General features: G+C 41.2%; 2 protein-coding genes across 2 annotated transcripts; one reads left to right on the top strand and one right to left on the bottom strand.

Annotated features, from left to right (window-relative positions):
- Positions 1 to 5,382: 5,382 nt before the first annotated feature.
- On the top strand, positions 5,383 to 9,190 carry LOC145432906 (uncharacterized). Its single transcript, XM_080309740.1, has 2 exons — positions 5,383 to 6,766; positions 6,822 to 9,190. Exons 1-2 carry the CDS (start codon positions 5,383 to 5,385, stop codon positions 9,188 to 9,190), a joined length of 3,753 nt encoding a protein of 1,250 aa, XP_080165866.1.
- An 830-nt stretch (positions 9,191 to 10,020) lies between these two features.
- On the bottom strand, positions 10,021 to 14,002 carry LOC145433425 (chemokine XC receptor 1-like). Its single transcript, XM_080310524.1, has 4 exons — positions 13,494 to 14,002; positions 11,430 to 11,558; positions 11,234 to 11,363; positions 10,021 to 11,164 (listed from the first exon to the last, which is right to left on the bottom strand). The coding sequence occupies exons 1-4, from the start codon at positions 13,574 to 13,576 to the stop codon at positions 11,024 to 11,026; spliced, it is 483 nt and encodes a 160-aa protein (XP_080166650.1). The 5' UTR covers positions 13,577 to 14,002; the 3' UTR covers positions 10,021 to 11,023.
- Between the last annotated feature and the right edge of the window lie 2,877 nt (positions 14,003 to 16,879).

Here is a 16,879-nt window from a genome sequence, read left to right as displayed (position 1 = left end):
GTCAGGAATGCGAACGTTACATAGCGACGCGTTATCGCACTTATACGAAAGTATACACCGACGGTTCGAAAACAAATACGCGCGGTGGTGCAGCATTTTGGGTCGACGAAGTTCAATATTCTCATTGGGCCTCACGTGACGCCAATCAATCAATATTTTCCTCGGAATTATACGCAATTATGTTAAGTCTAAATTGGGCGAGCAGCGCATGTATGCCGTCCAAACGGTTGGCGATATTCTCCGACAGTAAAAGCGCATTGACGTCGATCAAAAACAATGGCAATTCGAATAGTTTAATTGAAACTATTATCTTACTTTGCAGAGACTTGGCAACAAATGGAGTACAAGTCACGTTTACTTGGATTCCCGCTCACACAGGAATACGTGGCAATGAAAGGGCGGATAAACTCGCAAAACTGGCCGCTAGCACACCTGGACCCAACGACGAAAACGGAACGATTCTGTCACTTCCCGAAATGAAGTCATACACTAATGGATTATGTACTGAGAAGTGGATGTCGGAATTAAATGGCATCGATCGAGACTCTGCGTACCTTCGTATGCACGCACCGTTCTCATGCATTACCCGTCCACGAAATTTGTCGCGGAGGGAATCAGCAATTATATTGCGACTGCAAACTGGACACTGTAAATTAAACTCACACCTCCAACGCATGGGTTGTCACGACAGTGGTCTCTGCGAAACGTGCAGCGTACCTGAAACTGTCGAACATTTTCTACTGACGTGTCGTCGATACGATCACCAGAGACAATATTTAAAAAACGTAGCCGAACGTAGCAGTGTGAGATTTACCTTGAAATGTCTGTTGACTGATCCGCACATGGTTATTGCGGTCGTAGAATTTGTAGTTTTGAGTAGACATATCTGATTCAACTATGGCTCCCTCTCAGGCCTGGTGCACAAGACCCTAGTAGTCGAGCACCATAAAACCCCTTATACATACATGTACATCTTCAATCATGTATAATCAAGTATTTACCTAAATCAGGGGTCGGCAACCTTTTGCTAGTCGCGGGCCAAATCTCGGGTGCACAACTTTTTGGCGGGCCGGAATTCTTCTTGGTACTACGCTGTAGCTACGCTGTAAATTGCTATGCTATATTTTACGCTCACTTCGGTATATTATCGGAAAAGCGGGTGAATATTCAGTAGTTAAATTTCGTATCAGAGTTACAAATGTAGTGTTAGTACTAGGTTTTCTCTCCTCCAGTATAGGAAAGTGAGCATAATTTTCTTTGTGCTATTGACATTTCCAGAGTCACAGATTTGTTTTGAATGTGCCTCAACATCTCATGTATTTAGTTGTTTTCCCCCTGGAGTTGCAAATTCAATTTGTTCTGATGTGACGTTAAATGTACCAGGAAAGCAAGATAAGATACCCATTTTCGATTACAAGATTATGAGTCGGCGATGCTTGTGTTTTCGAGGAAAGTTGCTATTTCATTTCTCAGTTCATACACTCGTGTCAGCATAGCTGCTCGACTCAATGAGCGAACATGACAGATATAGGCTCGCATGACATCGCCATATTGATTCTCTGCTTCTAGTAATATCTGGCGTAACTGATTCAGTTATTGAGACAAAAATCATGTTAACAGTTTTCACCATTGTGGCCAAAACACTATTCAGGTTTTTTGTCTTGACACACAATGCCTTCTGGAAAATCAAACTATAGATAGGCTAACTAACATACGGAGGCTAGTTATCTATGATTGAACAGTTTGAGATTCGTCATTGCGTCTGAGATGTTCCAAGCGTTTTCAAAGCAAAGGAAGAACACCATTATTGTCACACCCCGTTAGAGTGGTAAACCCTTTAAAAAAAGTATGGAACACCTTCGGTTGCGAGATACACCCGATTGATAAGCACTGATCCAGTCCACTCTATCTCCATCTCCTACTTCAACCACCTTCGTTTTATGGCGTAGCAATAGACTAATACGATGTAGGCTACTATTATATCGTACAAATGCCGCATTTTTTTTTTCTTGCAGTGCTGCACTGCAGATGAAACTCATTATGAAACGGCGGGCCGTATTCTTGTGATAACTAATTATTATGTCGCGGGCCGGACGATTTCGCTTGGCGGGCCGGACCGGCCCGCGGGCCGTAGGTTGCCGACCCTTGACCTAAATAACTTATTTTAAAGAAAAATTGGTTCTTGTACTATTTTCGGTTGTAAGCAATTTAGTGCACTGATAGCTTTCTTTTGTTGTTTTGAAGTATTGGTGTAACCTTTCCCCTTTCTATTCCCTCTAATCAACAATATTATCAGAAAATATATCAAGATGACTGAGCAGGAAGTAAGATTTAATGCTCATGTTTGCTCCAAGGTTTCCATATGCAGATACCAATTCTCGGACCAACTGTTTGTAGTTGGGTGCTTTGTGATCTTCCAAAAAGTTTGATTTACTACAGCCTAGAAGGGATTCCATGCAATGAGCACCTTTCTTAATATGAAATTGTTATCCTTAGTCCGTATTCGAATCTGAGATCCATCAAAGATTGTAGATTTAGGATTCTAGATCAGAGGTCTCAAACTCAAATGTGCTCGTGGGCCAATTTTTCAGTTTTTCCCGACGCCGCGGGCCGCAGCATCAATAGGGGTATTCCATGTCTTTCCAAGTAGGCCTTATTTAACGGGATGAAATTGTCCTATTGAAAGTGAGCCAATCCAGCAGATTGACATTCAACACTCATCATAAAAATGTGATTTACTCTTGTATCAATTTAGGCCTGGCATGAAAAAAGTTATCACATTTATAACTATTTGAAGAGAAGTGTTGTTGTATTTGATATATAATAATTATAAGATATAGACGCCATGTGAGCGGACAAATATATAAAGTTATCATAAAAGGTATCACGTTATAATTTTGTAGCTACTATGAATATTTTGAATTTAACAGATTGATAATAGAGATTGATCTGATATCATAGCATTTGGGGTTTAGCAGTGTAGCCCAATCCAGGATTCGGGTATACTCCTGATAAGTGGGTTATTAAGCTCATGGTCAAATACCTTCGAATATTGGAGTAGAAAAATAACAATATAAATGTATTAATGAATGTGCCATAGTTATAGAAATGTCGGAACGCCGAAGAACCCATTGTTGTTACATCGTTGGAGCGTACCACTACGGTACTCGGTACCTTAAGTGGCATTAATAACATGGTTTAGCGACCCAAGATGAACCTAACAGATTGCCAATGGTTGCCATAACTACTTGCTTAGTTAGCGAAATGCCAAACTGCGACCTTCTGATCTATTACTATTCTCATGACGCGCGAATAGTTTGATGCGTCCATGGTTCTAACCAATTCACGGCTTTCCGAGTCACTCCGAGTCCACTCTAGTCATTTTCATTTGGCCATCAAGTCAGCCCGAGTCTGAGTAATTCTAATAAAGGTCGCGTCCAAGTCTAACTCACAAATTTCAGTCACGAATCGTCTAAGCATAGTTCTGTAAACGACAATCGTCTAGGGGTCAGGGTTTATCATCATGAATTGTAAAGGTGGTGGAATCTCTACTGCATGGTCGTGGATAGTGAAGTTTGATGAAAAGTTTCAGGCTTTCGGAGCAATTTAAAAAGGAATTTTCACATCAAAACTTGAAAGATATATGTGTCACTTATATATTGTAAAATTATTGAAAATCTGACATGTCGTCGCGGGCCGCACAAAATGCTCTGGCGGGCCGCGTGTTTGAGACCTCTGTTCTATATCGATATGAATTGGATACTAGGTATGTCCACTTTGTTGGCTTCACGGAAAATTATCCATTTACAAGTGAAAAGAGATGATACGCATATGAGTTTTTAAGCAAGCTTTCCGAGGACAAAATTGATAGCTTTATACTCCCCTTCCATCTTGGTAGAACGATTAATTGATGCAGGAGGAAATATATTTCCCTTATGTAGTATGGGGAAATGCATGCATAACATTTTTGTGCAGAATTCGAACCCTGCAAAACCGTGAGATGCGGCTGATCTCATCTGTACCTTTACGTACCAATTTATCGCCTTACTACCGTAAGCATCGAATTTTGCGGGTTGATGAACTATATCGCTTCGGAGTATCAAAAGTTGTTCACAAATATTTTTCCAATAGTCTGCCTCCTGTGTTTGATGACTTTTTCATACCTGCTAAAAATGTCCATTCCAATTACACGAGATCCTCGTCACAGGGAAATATCTACTTACCCCCACCCAATGGCAACATAACTAAGAGATCTATCGACTACTCGGGACCTATCATCTGGAATGTATTACCACCACATATCCGTGAATTGCCTTATAATAGATTCAAAAAACACCTATTTGATCACCTCCTGTCGTTATACTACTAACACTGTTGCCCTACCTCGCCCAGACATTGCTTCATTAATCATTTGCTACCATCGTTTAATATTTCTTCTATTTTCCTTTTTTAACTAAACATTTTTTACAGCCAGACTGTTCAGAGTCAATGTACCTGTTTGATGCTGGTGTGATCAGACTAGATGACCTTCACGGTCTTATCGATCATTCCTGTCTATTACCGAATACTGTGCATGCATATTTTCTGTACCACCGTCACTGCCGTTTGTTATGTATTTTGGTTGGATGAAAATAAATACTCTCTCTCTCTCTGTGCAAAAGTAGGAGGCTTGACAAACTGATTTTTAACGAACAAAGTTCTCGCATCAGGTCATGTTAATATTCATAGTATAACTGAGAACGACATGAGTGTTCATCATTGTCAATTATCTATTTAAGCGCTGTATAAAAGTAGAAAAATCCAAGATTTCCTTCCTACCTAGTCATCAGTTGGAGTGGGAGTGCGTCTTCCTGACCTGCGATCGATGCCAGGCGAGACCTCGGCACAGATCACGAACTTCATTCTCTCCTCTGTTCAAGAGAATGGCCAAGACATGAAGCAGCTGTCATCCTGCCGATAATGCACCAGTGAATTTTTGCAGGATCACAGCATTGTGGAAAAAAACAACGTCTTCTCTCGCCTCAATGAGCAAATATTGCATCTGATCCCAGTCGGCTGCCCTGCTCATATTTTGCATAACGCAACAGCGAAGGGATCAGAGCGCCTCACACTTGACATATAAACAATCGAATTGAAAATTGCTAGCCATTTCAAAAGTAAAACTGATAGGGCGATGTGGTGATTATTGTTTCTTCGTGATCACACCAATTGTGTTGATTACCCGCATCTTACCCTGCCTATATATTGAGTGTTTTGTTTACCGCGTTTAGTTGCTTGAGTCTTCATTTAGTTAATAAAAACCAAACTTGCGTTGAGGTCGTAGTACGTTTTCAGTACAATTTTATTAACTAAACGAACGTTGTCGTCTTTTCCGTAAAAGACATGGCTGCTTACAACGAGAAGCTCATCCGCGTACCAGTGTTGGAAGTGTTACCACGTGCGGTGGATTCGCAGAAGGTTTTCAACCATTGGAAGCGTATGCTGGAGAGCTATATTGAAGCCGTTGAGCAATCAAGAAATGCCGGCTCCGCATCGTCTGGGAGTGGGTCGGATTCACCCGCACTTTCCGCCATCAATAAGATCGCTATTATGGGTGGATACATGTCTGCTGAGATATTTTCGTATATCGAAGATAAGGAGAACTACCTTGAAGCAATGGAGAAATTGAAGAAGATGTATGTCAAGAAGAACAATACTATTTACGCTCGTCATAACCTCTCGGCCAGAAAACAAATGACGAGTGAGAGCGTATCTGAATTTGCACAAGAATTGTTAACATTGGGCAAGAAATGCGAGTTCAAGCAGGTTACCGCAGAAACGCATTTGGAAGAATCTGTACGCGATGCGTTCATTTCTGGATTGCGATCAGCAAATATACGTCTTCGTCTTCTGGAACACGAGGAACTATCTTTGGATAAAGCGCTTCAAGTTGCAGACACTATGGAGAAAGCAGAGTGCTTCTCTCGTTCATATGAGACCACCGCTACTGTGAATAGCATGGCTCACATAGATTGCGCATCCGCACACATTGCTGCGAATAATGGTGCGAGCGAGATCGCTAATGTGAATAGCGTGGCTCGCACGGATTGTACCACATCTTCGAATAATGACGTAAGTGAAGTCGCGGTAGTCCGTCGTCAATCGTCGAAGTGTATATTTTGTGGTAACAGTCACGTTTTAGACCGTGCCCTATGCCCTGCTCGGTACGTGAGGTGTTTCAAGTGCCAAAAGCAAGGACATTTCAGTAAAATGTGTCGATCCCAAGTAGTGAAAACAGCTGCGTCTGTCACTGAACCTCGAATCTCGTCCATTCTTGCATCTAATGGCTGTTCCTCGCTGTCCAACACTACTGTGCCCGCTTACATTCGTAAAGCAAAGTTGCGTGCCTTACTGGATTCCGGAGCTTGGGAAAATTACATGGATTCTAAAGTAGCCGCTTCGCTTGGGTTGAAAGGCAGAGGACTGCAAACCATGATCAAACTCGCTTCAGGACAATTCGCCGCCGAAGTCAACGGTTTCGTTTGTGTTCCTGTGGATTTGGGTGATCGAATATATAAGTCTGTTCGGTTCGGCGTTCTCGACGATCTTTGTTGCGATTTGGTTCTAGGCTATAATTTCTTCGAAAAGCATAAAAGAGTTGTTTTTGAATTCAGTGGCGATGGAGATCTAACCATCAACAGCGGCAGAGCAAGTGGCGGTGGCGATGGGATGGTCACTAGTGAAAGCGTTGACGGGAGCGCTGATACAGCAGCAGCAACTGATGCCTGTAATGTGATAGCTGCTAAAGTGGATGAGACGCCCGTGTATTTTTCGGTTTGTAGATGGAAACGTGCAGCCCTTGGCTACCAAGTCCAGAAACTACAGTAATGATGACAAGGTGTTTATACGTGACGAAGTCTCAAAACTTTTGGAATCTGGAGTGATTGAACCTTCCTCGTCTCCGTGGAGAGCTCAGGTATTGGTGGTAAAGGACTCCAGACACAAGAAGAGATTGGTCGTTGATTACTCTCAAACAATCAACCGCTATACTCCGCTAGATGCGTATCCGCTTCCTAAGATTGAAAACGTCGTAAATGAAGTAGCTCGAGGTGAATGGTACAGTGCGATAGATTTGAAGTCCGCTTACCATCAGGTACCTCTTGGAAGTAATGATAAGCCTTTTACTGCATTCGAAGCTTGTGGTCGTCTATATCAATTTTGCAGGCTTCCCTTCGGAGTCACTAATGGAGTTGCTGCGTTTCAACGCTTTATTGACAGATTTATAGAAGGCAACGGACTGAAAGGCACTGTCGCTTATCTAGACGACATAACCATTTATGGCGATACAAAGCAACAGCATGATGAACGTTTGGAAGCTTTTATAACCGCCGCGAAGGTTTGTGATCTAACTCTGAATGTTAACAAGTGCAAGTTCTGTGTTAAGGAATTGTCCATTTTGGGACACCTCGTCGCTCACGACTCCATAAAGCCCGATCCTGCTCATCTGAAGCCTCTAGTTGACTTACCTGCGCCTTCTGATGGAAAAAGTTTGAAACGTTGTCTGGGAATGTTTTCTTACTACTCGAAGTGGATATCGAATTTTTCCGGTAAAATTGGTCCGCTATGTAACAACGATTTGACATTTCCCTTAAGCAGCGAAGCCTTGATGGCTTTTCGGCAATTGAAGAACGATCTCCTACGGTCAAGTCTCGGCTGTATTCTGGAGGATGAAGAATTTACTATCGAGTGTGATGCTTCTGAATTCGCCATTGCTGCAATACTCAGCCAAAGAGGGAGGCCGGTAGCGTTTGCGCACAGAACGCTGAACAAGCATGAGAAGAGGTACGCTGCCGTAGAAAAAGAAGCAGCTGCCATTATTGAGGCAGTACGTAAGTGGGGATATTTACTTCATATAAAACCGTTTACCTTGATCACGGATCAAAAGGCACTTTCCTTCATATTCGCGAAATCTCATCGCAGTAAGATAAAGAATACAAAATTGTCCTTGTGGAAACTCGAATTAAGTGCATTCAAATCCCGCATCAAACATCGACCAGGTAAAGACAACGTAGCCGCCGATTCGATGTCGAGAGTTTGTGCCTTTACAGGATCGAGCTTACGGAATATTCACGTAACACTGTCGCACCCAGGAGTGCGACGGATGATGCACTTCGTTCGAGCTAAATGTTTACCTTTTTCCACAGAAGAAATAAAGAAGGAGTGCCGAGATTGCCCAGAATGTGCTGAAATTAAACCTCGATTTTTCAGACCAGCAGCTTATACTCTCGTAAAAGCTATTAGGGCATGGGATCGCGTGAGTATAGATTTCAAGGGACCAGTCGCTGGAAAGCGACCTTACTTGCTTGTTGTAATCGACGAATTCAGTCGTTTCCCTTTCGTCTTCCCATGCGCCGATATGACGTCGCAGACTGTTATTAGCTGTTTATCGTCGTTGTTCGCCTTGTTTGGATTACCTGGCTATGTACATAGTGACAGGGGAAAGTCTTTTCTCTCTAAAGATGTCCACGAGTTTTTGATCCGAAAAGGTGTTGCGACCAGTCGTACCACACCTTATCACCCTACGGGTAACAGTCAATGTGAGCGGGCTAATCAGACGATATGGAGGTCAATTAAACTTTTACTCGCATCTCACAAATTACCAGAGAGCGCTTGGGAAGTGGTGTTAGCAGACGCCTTGCACTCTGTAAGGTCATTATTATGTACTGCCACCGGAGTCACTCCGCATGAACGTTTCTTTTCATTTTGTCGTCGATCGATGCACGGTCAATCTATTCCAGATTGGATGATATCCAGCAAAGATGCGCTCCTGAGGAAATTCGTCCGAAATAAAAGCGATCCTCTCTGCGAATATGTCGAACTCATTGAAGTAAATCCAAAGTATGCTCTTGTAAAGCGCCGAGACGGTCGTGAAAGTACGGTATCTGTGAAAGACCTTGCTCCGTGTCCTCCTCGTGAACGAACAGAATCCTTGCGTTCAAAGTCCGAAACTGAGGAAGATATGGAGATTCCGGAGCGCGAGCCTGAACAAGTGGTTGAAGAATCGATTCGATCAGTTGAGAAAGAACGCACGAACACCGATTCTCACGTAGATCGCTCAGACGACGTCGATGGCAGTCCGATGCCTGCAGTATCTCTCCGTCGATCTACTCGCATCCGTCGGCCTCCTGATAGATACGGAGATTGGGCCTAAATTGTTTTTGTTTGTAGCTCAAAAATTTGTCACGATTATTTATAGTGTAGTCTTATTTTTAAGGAGGGGTGATTGTGGTGATTATTGTTTCTTCGTGATCACACCAATTGTGTTGATTACCCGCATCTTACCCTGCCTATATATTGAGTGTTTTGTTTACCGCGTTTAGTTGCTTGAGTCTTCATTTAGTTAATAAAAACCAAACTTGCGTTGAGGTCGTAGTACGTTTTCAGTACAGGCGATGACGCTCAAGCATTTTTGTGAGGAACTTGATAGCAACTATTCGACTCTGCCAACTCACACGCCGACTCGATGAGCCGCACTTGATGCTGTACTTGGGCGAATGATCGATCTCTGGAGACCACTGAAAGCGCATATTCTACGCTGAAACATCCACCAAGAATATAGAAGGATTTCTTTAAATCAGCAGAGTCACTGATCATCGTATGATTCCTCCACATCGCTCTCTTGCTCTTTAATAAACCACTGTTATTCCTGCAAAAGTCATATGCATTGTTTCCAGAACTGGCAGAGATAATTGGATTCGTCAAGATTAACATATTGGTAAGGTTCTCAAAGCGAGCTTCCAGGAGTTCTACACCATTACCTTGGAATACAACTGGACCCAGCTGAAAGATCAAGGAATCGAGTACGAGGAAGTGAAGGGGTTGGCGAAGCAAATTGATACTCTAATGACAATGAAAGATGAGCTGTTCGATGAGGCATATCGGCTGTTAGCACTCTGCTCAAGAAGATTCCAGCTGATGTGTTCTGCAAAAATGAACCGGAGACCAAACGGATGAACATCTTTACCGGAAATGACTCGAGTTAGCATCATTATCTTCCTTCCTGTCAGCAACGCGTGTGTGCGAAGAGTGTTTCGGCGCAGTCGACCAAGAAAATGAACAAACTTAGTGCACTCCCAGCTACAACCTACAATTAAAGGTAAACCTGGATCTGATCTGTCGTGAGATCCATGAAGCACTTTCTATTAACAAGGAGTTGCTGCAGCAGATTGTTTCTTGCAAAAAGTATGAAACGTGATATGCCACGGCTGGTACAAATACAAAGTGTGTACAAAATCGCTTTTTAATGCTAATCTAATCTTTCGACTGTCCTTATTTCTGGGTCCATGTTGATGACAACCATGAAAGCCTGCCGTTGTAGACGGCACATTGTCTGCTCACTGTGGATAATAAACGGTCAAATGAAACAAAAAGGATGACATGTGGTGTTATGCTCAATGTACCGCAATATCCTAACTGAAGCAAGACTGCGTGGGCATTGGTTCTTATATTAAGAAGCGCATGACGAAAAATTGCGAAGTAGACAAAATTGTCATAATGAAGCAACGCGTTGTGTCACCAGCAGTGTACGCACAACTTCAGTGTTGCCAGTCAAGAACTGCTGGTGTTGAACGTTCTTTCCCAGTTCCTGGCAAGCTACTTAGTAAGAACAGGCACTTATTTCTACTCGAGTACGCAGGAAAGTATCTTTCGTTGTGCTACAACAAATTTTAATTATTTCTACCATAATGAGTGATGTAACTACTGGAATTCTTCATAAGTCCAGATTTCGGTAAAATAAAGTTTTTTCACGTAAAAATTTGTCAGTTTTTAATTCAGTTCCAACCAGAAATAAAGATGAGTAGTAGGCTACAATTATAACATTGCGAAAACACCCAATTTACATACGTCAGGGCAAAATTTTGTCAAAATTAAGTTTTTTAAGGTAAAAAATATCAAAATATTCATTTGTTAGGTCAAAATCTTCCGTTTTGGGTCACCAAAATCTCCCCAATTATGAGTTATGAATTATTGAATGAATGACTATTCAGTAACTTACAACAGCAACCTTGTTTTGGAGTTTTGCCGTAACGTGTGGACACGACACGGAGATCAAACGGAATACTCCGAATGCCACGATATGCATTGCCGTTGCAAAAGACGTCGTGATGTCTGCTGCCCAGTAAAACTGTGATGATGTGTATCATATAGAACGAAATAAGTGTCAGTAAAAAGACGTCATGTGTGAATTATTTACCTTGCATAAGAAACCTGGTAGTTTCCACTCGTCGAATCCAAGAGTTCTCATATACCAGTAGAGAGGACTTATCAATGCTGACAACATGTCCGACAGACACAAGGAAAATATAAAAATGGAAAATATGTTTCTGGAATGCAAAATATATGGCCCGACAACTGTAGAAACCAACGTGCAGGATATAGGAATCGTATACCTCAATTTTTCGTATTTTATGATTACAGCAACAGTTATTGCGTTAAGGACTATTCCGAAGAACATGAAGGTAAATAATATAAATCCAATCACGAATGTTACTCTCTCGTCGAACGGCTTTTCGTAGGGCCTGAAAACAGATCGCATAATTAGATGGTATTAATATGTAAGCATATACAAAACTTATCGATATAAGACAGGTAACATACTATCGTACATGTTTATGTTTGGCATGGCCATTATTCATTTACTACGCAGTGCTCTTCAACCGGGTGTATCGTACAGCCTAGGGTGTACCAAAATTTTAAAAGGGTGTACCACTTAGATGGGGTGTACAGGGATGTACCAGTTCCGAATTAATATAGACCGATGACTACAGCCATCAAAATAAACAGGCAAGTTTATGCTTCAAAACATGTTGACCGGGTGTGCAATATCGTACAATCGTGCGGGTAAGCTTCTTAGTTTCATTCCTCTTGTGATATCATATGCAAATGTTTATTCTCATTTAAAATTTGGTAATGGATTTATTATTGGTTTCTTTTGGAGTAAAACAGGATGGAGTTCACATGTGTTCCGCTTGCGAGATCTGTCGATAATGATTCTCGAGGAAACTATCGCGATAGCTCAATAATATTGAATTGGTACTTTCTGCGAGAAGCCTATAAATAGAGCAGTTTACATCGTGGCAGGGGCGAAGCCAGGGTGTCTCGGGGGGAAGGGGGGGGGGCGAGGGGTCGCGTTTGGAAACCTCTCTGCTAGATGGTGGTCCGGTAACCTCGAGCCCTGATTAGTAGTTAGCATTTCAAATACGTTGCAGCCTTGTTCATCAATATTGCAACATGCCAGAAGAGGACAACCTGCAGTTGTACGACGTTAAACATAATTATGCGACCCTCAACGCATAATCAAATTAGTGTGTGTTGGCGCACGTCAATATGCAATTATAATTGACGGATTGGTTTCCAAATCTTTGAGAGAATTTAAACTTGAAAATTTTATTCACGCTCGACGCGATTCAGGGTGACTAGGATTATACGTTTTTAATATAATAATGTATTATGAGTCCACCGTACAAATGCGAACCGAAGAGGAAAATGATGAACCCCATAAAGAAAACGTGTGAAATCGTGTGCATCTCACGAATGAAGGTTTTGTCTTGTACGTTTGCCCGATTGCAATATAACATATTTTGATTACGCCTACAATCCTGATGGGAGGTCAAAAATGACAATATGCAACAACGTGATTAATAAAAACCTGAGTTTGCATCATCATTCATTTTGTGCCCAAAATTTCCGAAGACATCAGTCAGCTCTATCGTTTAATCTGATCACCTGGGCTAAAAATGAACAAATATTTGGCAGTAATATATGGAACCACCAATATTATCGACGAAATACATTTTCCAGATGTAAAATATTTTCGCGCTTTGCGCGACTCGAAAGGGAGTCAAAAAACTTTCCTAACATTTATACTCGCAATTTTAGTAAGCCTGCGGAGTTGTTATTCTGCTACAAATATATACTTTTATACGTAAAGTATATCTTAAAAAATCAGTGATGGCACAGTACACCACAAGTCCCTCCGCAGTGTGAAGTTCCCAGTAGCCAATTTAACATGAGTAAATGACCTAGAGATTAGCCATGACGAGTCTCCGCCGGAATGCTGCCGTATGCTATATTTGGAATCGAAGCGTGGCCGTGAATAACAAGGAGGTTGAACAGTGAACACCCCTCGATTAGGCGTACCATACGCAATCAGTGAGTTATCTGGTTAGGGGTGTGCGAGTTTCGAGTAAACGTTAAAAGGGTGTACTACGACGAAAAAGGTTGAAGAGCACTGATTTAGTACACTCATATCCAATACCATTAGATTCCAGGTCGCTGATTCACATGCACTTACACCTACGTTCTATAGAATTTACGGAGCTTCTATAAAAGAAAGAGACTACTGTATCATTGGGTTTGAGGCAGTAAAATTCAGGCTATCTCGTTATGTGAAGTTGTTCTATATTCAATAATTCATTGCAAAACACAATATAAAGATTATATACATTTCTTACGTGATGGTAGTCACATCTCCTGTTACATTGGCGATTGTTGATGATACTGATGAATCAGTGAATAGAGTCATGGTTCTGTTCATGGTTGCAAAGAAAGTATAAGGTAATGGTTCAACTGTTTTCTTTTAGAAATTAGCTAGGACGGAAACGATGCATTACGAAACTGCAACTGAACAGCCAGACATCAATCACTGCGATGAGACTGAAACGAAATGTCCCATGATGATCCTACAACAACCTGGTGGTTGGTCGAATTCTATTATAACTCAGGCCAGTCTTCCGTCGGCAAATCCCTTTTATTCATCCCCATCTGTATATTTCGTGGCTGATCGAAGAACCTTGGGAGACCAGCAACAATTTTGCATCACCATCATATGGTTTACGGTTGCAACAGGCTTACTTAACTTCACTGCTGCGCGAGAAGATACGCTCATGATATCTCTCTAAACCATGGATTCTCATCCTTACTGACCTCGCGCCACCTTCTGAAAGGGAGCTTGGTGACTAAACAAAAGGTCATTAAAACGGAACTACATGATGATGATCTATAAAAAGATCATCACTTTCGGCCCAGCCAAATATGGCCTTTTATGGTCATCAGCTTCCCACATGCTGCTCAGAATTTGGATGTGCCTAATTGCTGATAAATCGGCGGCAACCATCAGAACATCATTTTCTCGCGGCAGCCCCGTTTAGAACCACTGCGCCAAGCAGTATCCGTCTGATAACCGTGACGGAAGCTAGTCATATTGCAACTGAGAAAGTAGAAAGGGGCGTCTGTGAGGTGAAACCCCTCAAAACTCGATTGATCAAGCTATGGGGGCCAGGACCAATGCTTTTTGAAGGAGAGGCTTACGAAGTGCTGCTTCGACCCTCCTAAGACTGAATTGCGCAATGGACAGTCCGTGCACCATCCTCTTGAATGAGAACTATATGGTTCAAAGCAGGCTTTCTAGTCAAAATCATCGAGGTCCTGCTCGCCGCAATGAATCGGTATAATCGGAAGTTCGCCTTTATATCTACTTTAAAAAATGCATATGAGCGGTTGGACTTGCTCGCTTACGTGTTTTGTTTTTAATTTTCCCTTCCCATTCGATCTTGTATGAATCGGATTCTGTATTCTTTATTTTGAATATGTTTAATGTCTCAGTATTTCCTACCCTCATAGCGTGATGGGCTACTGTTACTGCTATATTCCCTTTTTCTCTTCCTACCAAACGCATACGACTATCCCTCATAGTTTTCTCACTCACCAGTAAAAGACGAGACAAAAGTTACGTCTTATATGCATAGGCAATTTGCATATATATAAATATATGTTTAACTTAGCAATCTAGGAATAAAATACTCTCTGAATGTCGAACCAATATTTCGTTGGTCGTAAATCACGAATTTAGTTGCAAAACTATTTACAGCGATATTTCAGTCCTACTATACTCGTGAAAACAATAAAGCATGTACGTTATGCACACTTGCACAGCCTATAGTATAGTTTTGTTGTTGTAGTAGTAGTAATAGTAGTACAGTACTATAGCTGTGGTTCTCCAACTCTTTAGAGCGCGACCCAAATCTGAGTTTATTAACATCGCTCGACTCAACCATCACACATCTAATGAAATGCAATTCTAATGCTAGTCTTCTACGTCTACGTCTATGTATTCGTTCTACGTCTATGGCATATATGAAATGAGAGAAGCCACAGGCAACCAGTTAGACGCTATGGAGTTCTACGAAACATGATTCATTACCAAAAAGCCATTTATAGTGAGGTCGATTTCTCTGAAATTTATCCTTCCTTGTATTTTAGTGCATGACTCTTTTGTATTGTGCGCTATGCTTTCATCAATCTACCCGTCTTCAAGTGACGAACTACTTGTAAGCTCACGGACCCTCGAAATTGGCGATTGAATTAAAAATCAACAAGCACTAAACATTCAGTGGAGTCCATATATACACATACCAACTCAGTCAAATTGACATTTACCTGTAGACGGGAGGTATCCCTGCATAAACGATACCACGATTAGGGTTAATTGAAGGATGGCTTGTTTTTCTTTTTTCAGCTTTTTATTTGTACTGGTGTGATGGAGGCGAGAGTAGTAGCCTACACCTGACGGCAAGTAAGAACAGATATAAATAAGACAAGAATCAAGGGTATAGAGAGGAACAGAGAAAACCGGATCTTCTTGAACATCGTGTACTGTCCGTACCTGTTAATCAACATAATAATCCAATAAGGTATACTGACTTTATTGTGCTAGTAAACGAATGATTTATTTCGAATAAATAATACCAGTACCAGTGTAATTTGTGATTGGGATTCGTACTTCCATAATATGATCAGACCACTTATTTTATTTATCAGTTTTCCCGATATGGCATATTTTCGGATCCGTCTTCAGATTGGAAAAATAAACAACATCATAATTTGATCGTATGAGCCACACCCTAAGCTCACAATCCATATCATTAGGGCGATAAGCTGCAATTCAGATTATGCGCGAAAACACCTAATTTACATATGTCAGGGCTACATATTGTCAAAATTAAGTTTTTTAAGGTAAAAAATGTCGAAATTTTCATTTTTAGGTCAAAATTTTCCGTCTTTAAGTAAAAAAAATCGCCCCAATTATGAGTTATTAATTATTGAATGAATGAATATTCAGTAACTTACAACAGCAAACTTGTTTTGGAGCTTTATCGTAACGTGTGAACACGACACAGAGATCAAACGGAATACTCCGAATGCCATGATATGCATAGCCGTTGCAAAAGGCGTCGTAATGTCTGCTGCCCAGTAGAACTGTGATGATGTGTATCACAAAGAACGAAATGAGTGTCAGTAAAAAGACGTCATGCGTGAAATAATTACCTTGCATAAGAAACCTGGCAATTTCCACTCGTCGAATCCAAGAGTTCTCGTATACCAGTAGAGTGCACTTATCAATGCTGACAACATGTCCGACAGACACAAGGAAAATATAAAAATGGAAAATATGTTTCTGGAAAGCAAAATATATAGTCGGAAAACTGTAGAAACCAACTTGCATGATAGGAATCGTATACCTCAATTTTTCGTATTTTATGATCACAGCAACAGTTATTGCGTTAAAGACTATTCCGAGTAACATGAAAGTAAATAAAATAAACCCAATCACGAATGCTACTGTCTCGTCGAACGGCTTTTCGAAGGGCCTGAAAACAGATCGAATCACAGATTGTATTAGTATGTAGGCGTATACAAAACTTATCGATATAAGACTGGTTAAATACTATCATACATGTTTATGTGGCCATAGCTATTATTGATTTAGTACGCTCATATTCAATACCATCAGGTTCCAGGTCGCTGATTCACATGCACTTAAACCAGGGGTGAGCAATTA

The sequence above is a fragment of the Botryllus schlosseri genome, chromosome 2, assembly GCF_051294905.1.
Source record: "Botryllus schlosseri isolate E-star chromosome 2, Bs_hap1, whole genome shotgun sequence".
Lineage (NCBI taxonomy): Eukaryota > Metazoa > Chordata > Ascidiacea > Stolidobranchia > Styelidae > Botryllus > Botryllus schlosseri.
The sequence above is the reverse complement of the archived record's forward strand: the minus strand, read 5'-3'. Positions and strand labels throughout refer to the sequence as shown.

Excerpts from the sequence above, each read along its gene's own strand:
- LOC145432906 (XM_080309740.1), top strand. The coding sequence starts at position 5,383 with ATGGCTGCTTACAACGAGAAGCTCATCCGCGTACCAGTGTTGGAAGTG. Across the intron at positions 6,767-6,821 it reads AGCAGCAGCAACTGATGCCT|ATGGAAACGTGCAGCCCTTG; the intron begins GTAATGTGATAG and ends TTCGGTTTGTAG.
- LOC145433425 (XM_080310524.1), bottom strand. The coding sequence starts at position 13,576 with ATGAACAGAACCATGACTCTATTCACTGATTCATCAGTATCATCAACA. Across the intron at positions 11,559-13,493 it reads GGAGATGTGACTACCATCAC|GCCCTACGAAAAGCCGTTCG; the intron begins GTAAGAAATGTA and ends ATCTGTTTTCAG. Across the intron at positions 11,364-11,429 it reads ATAAAATACGAAAAATTGAG|AAACATATTTTCCATTTTTA; the intron begins GTATACGATTCC and ends TTTGCATTCCAG.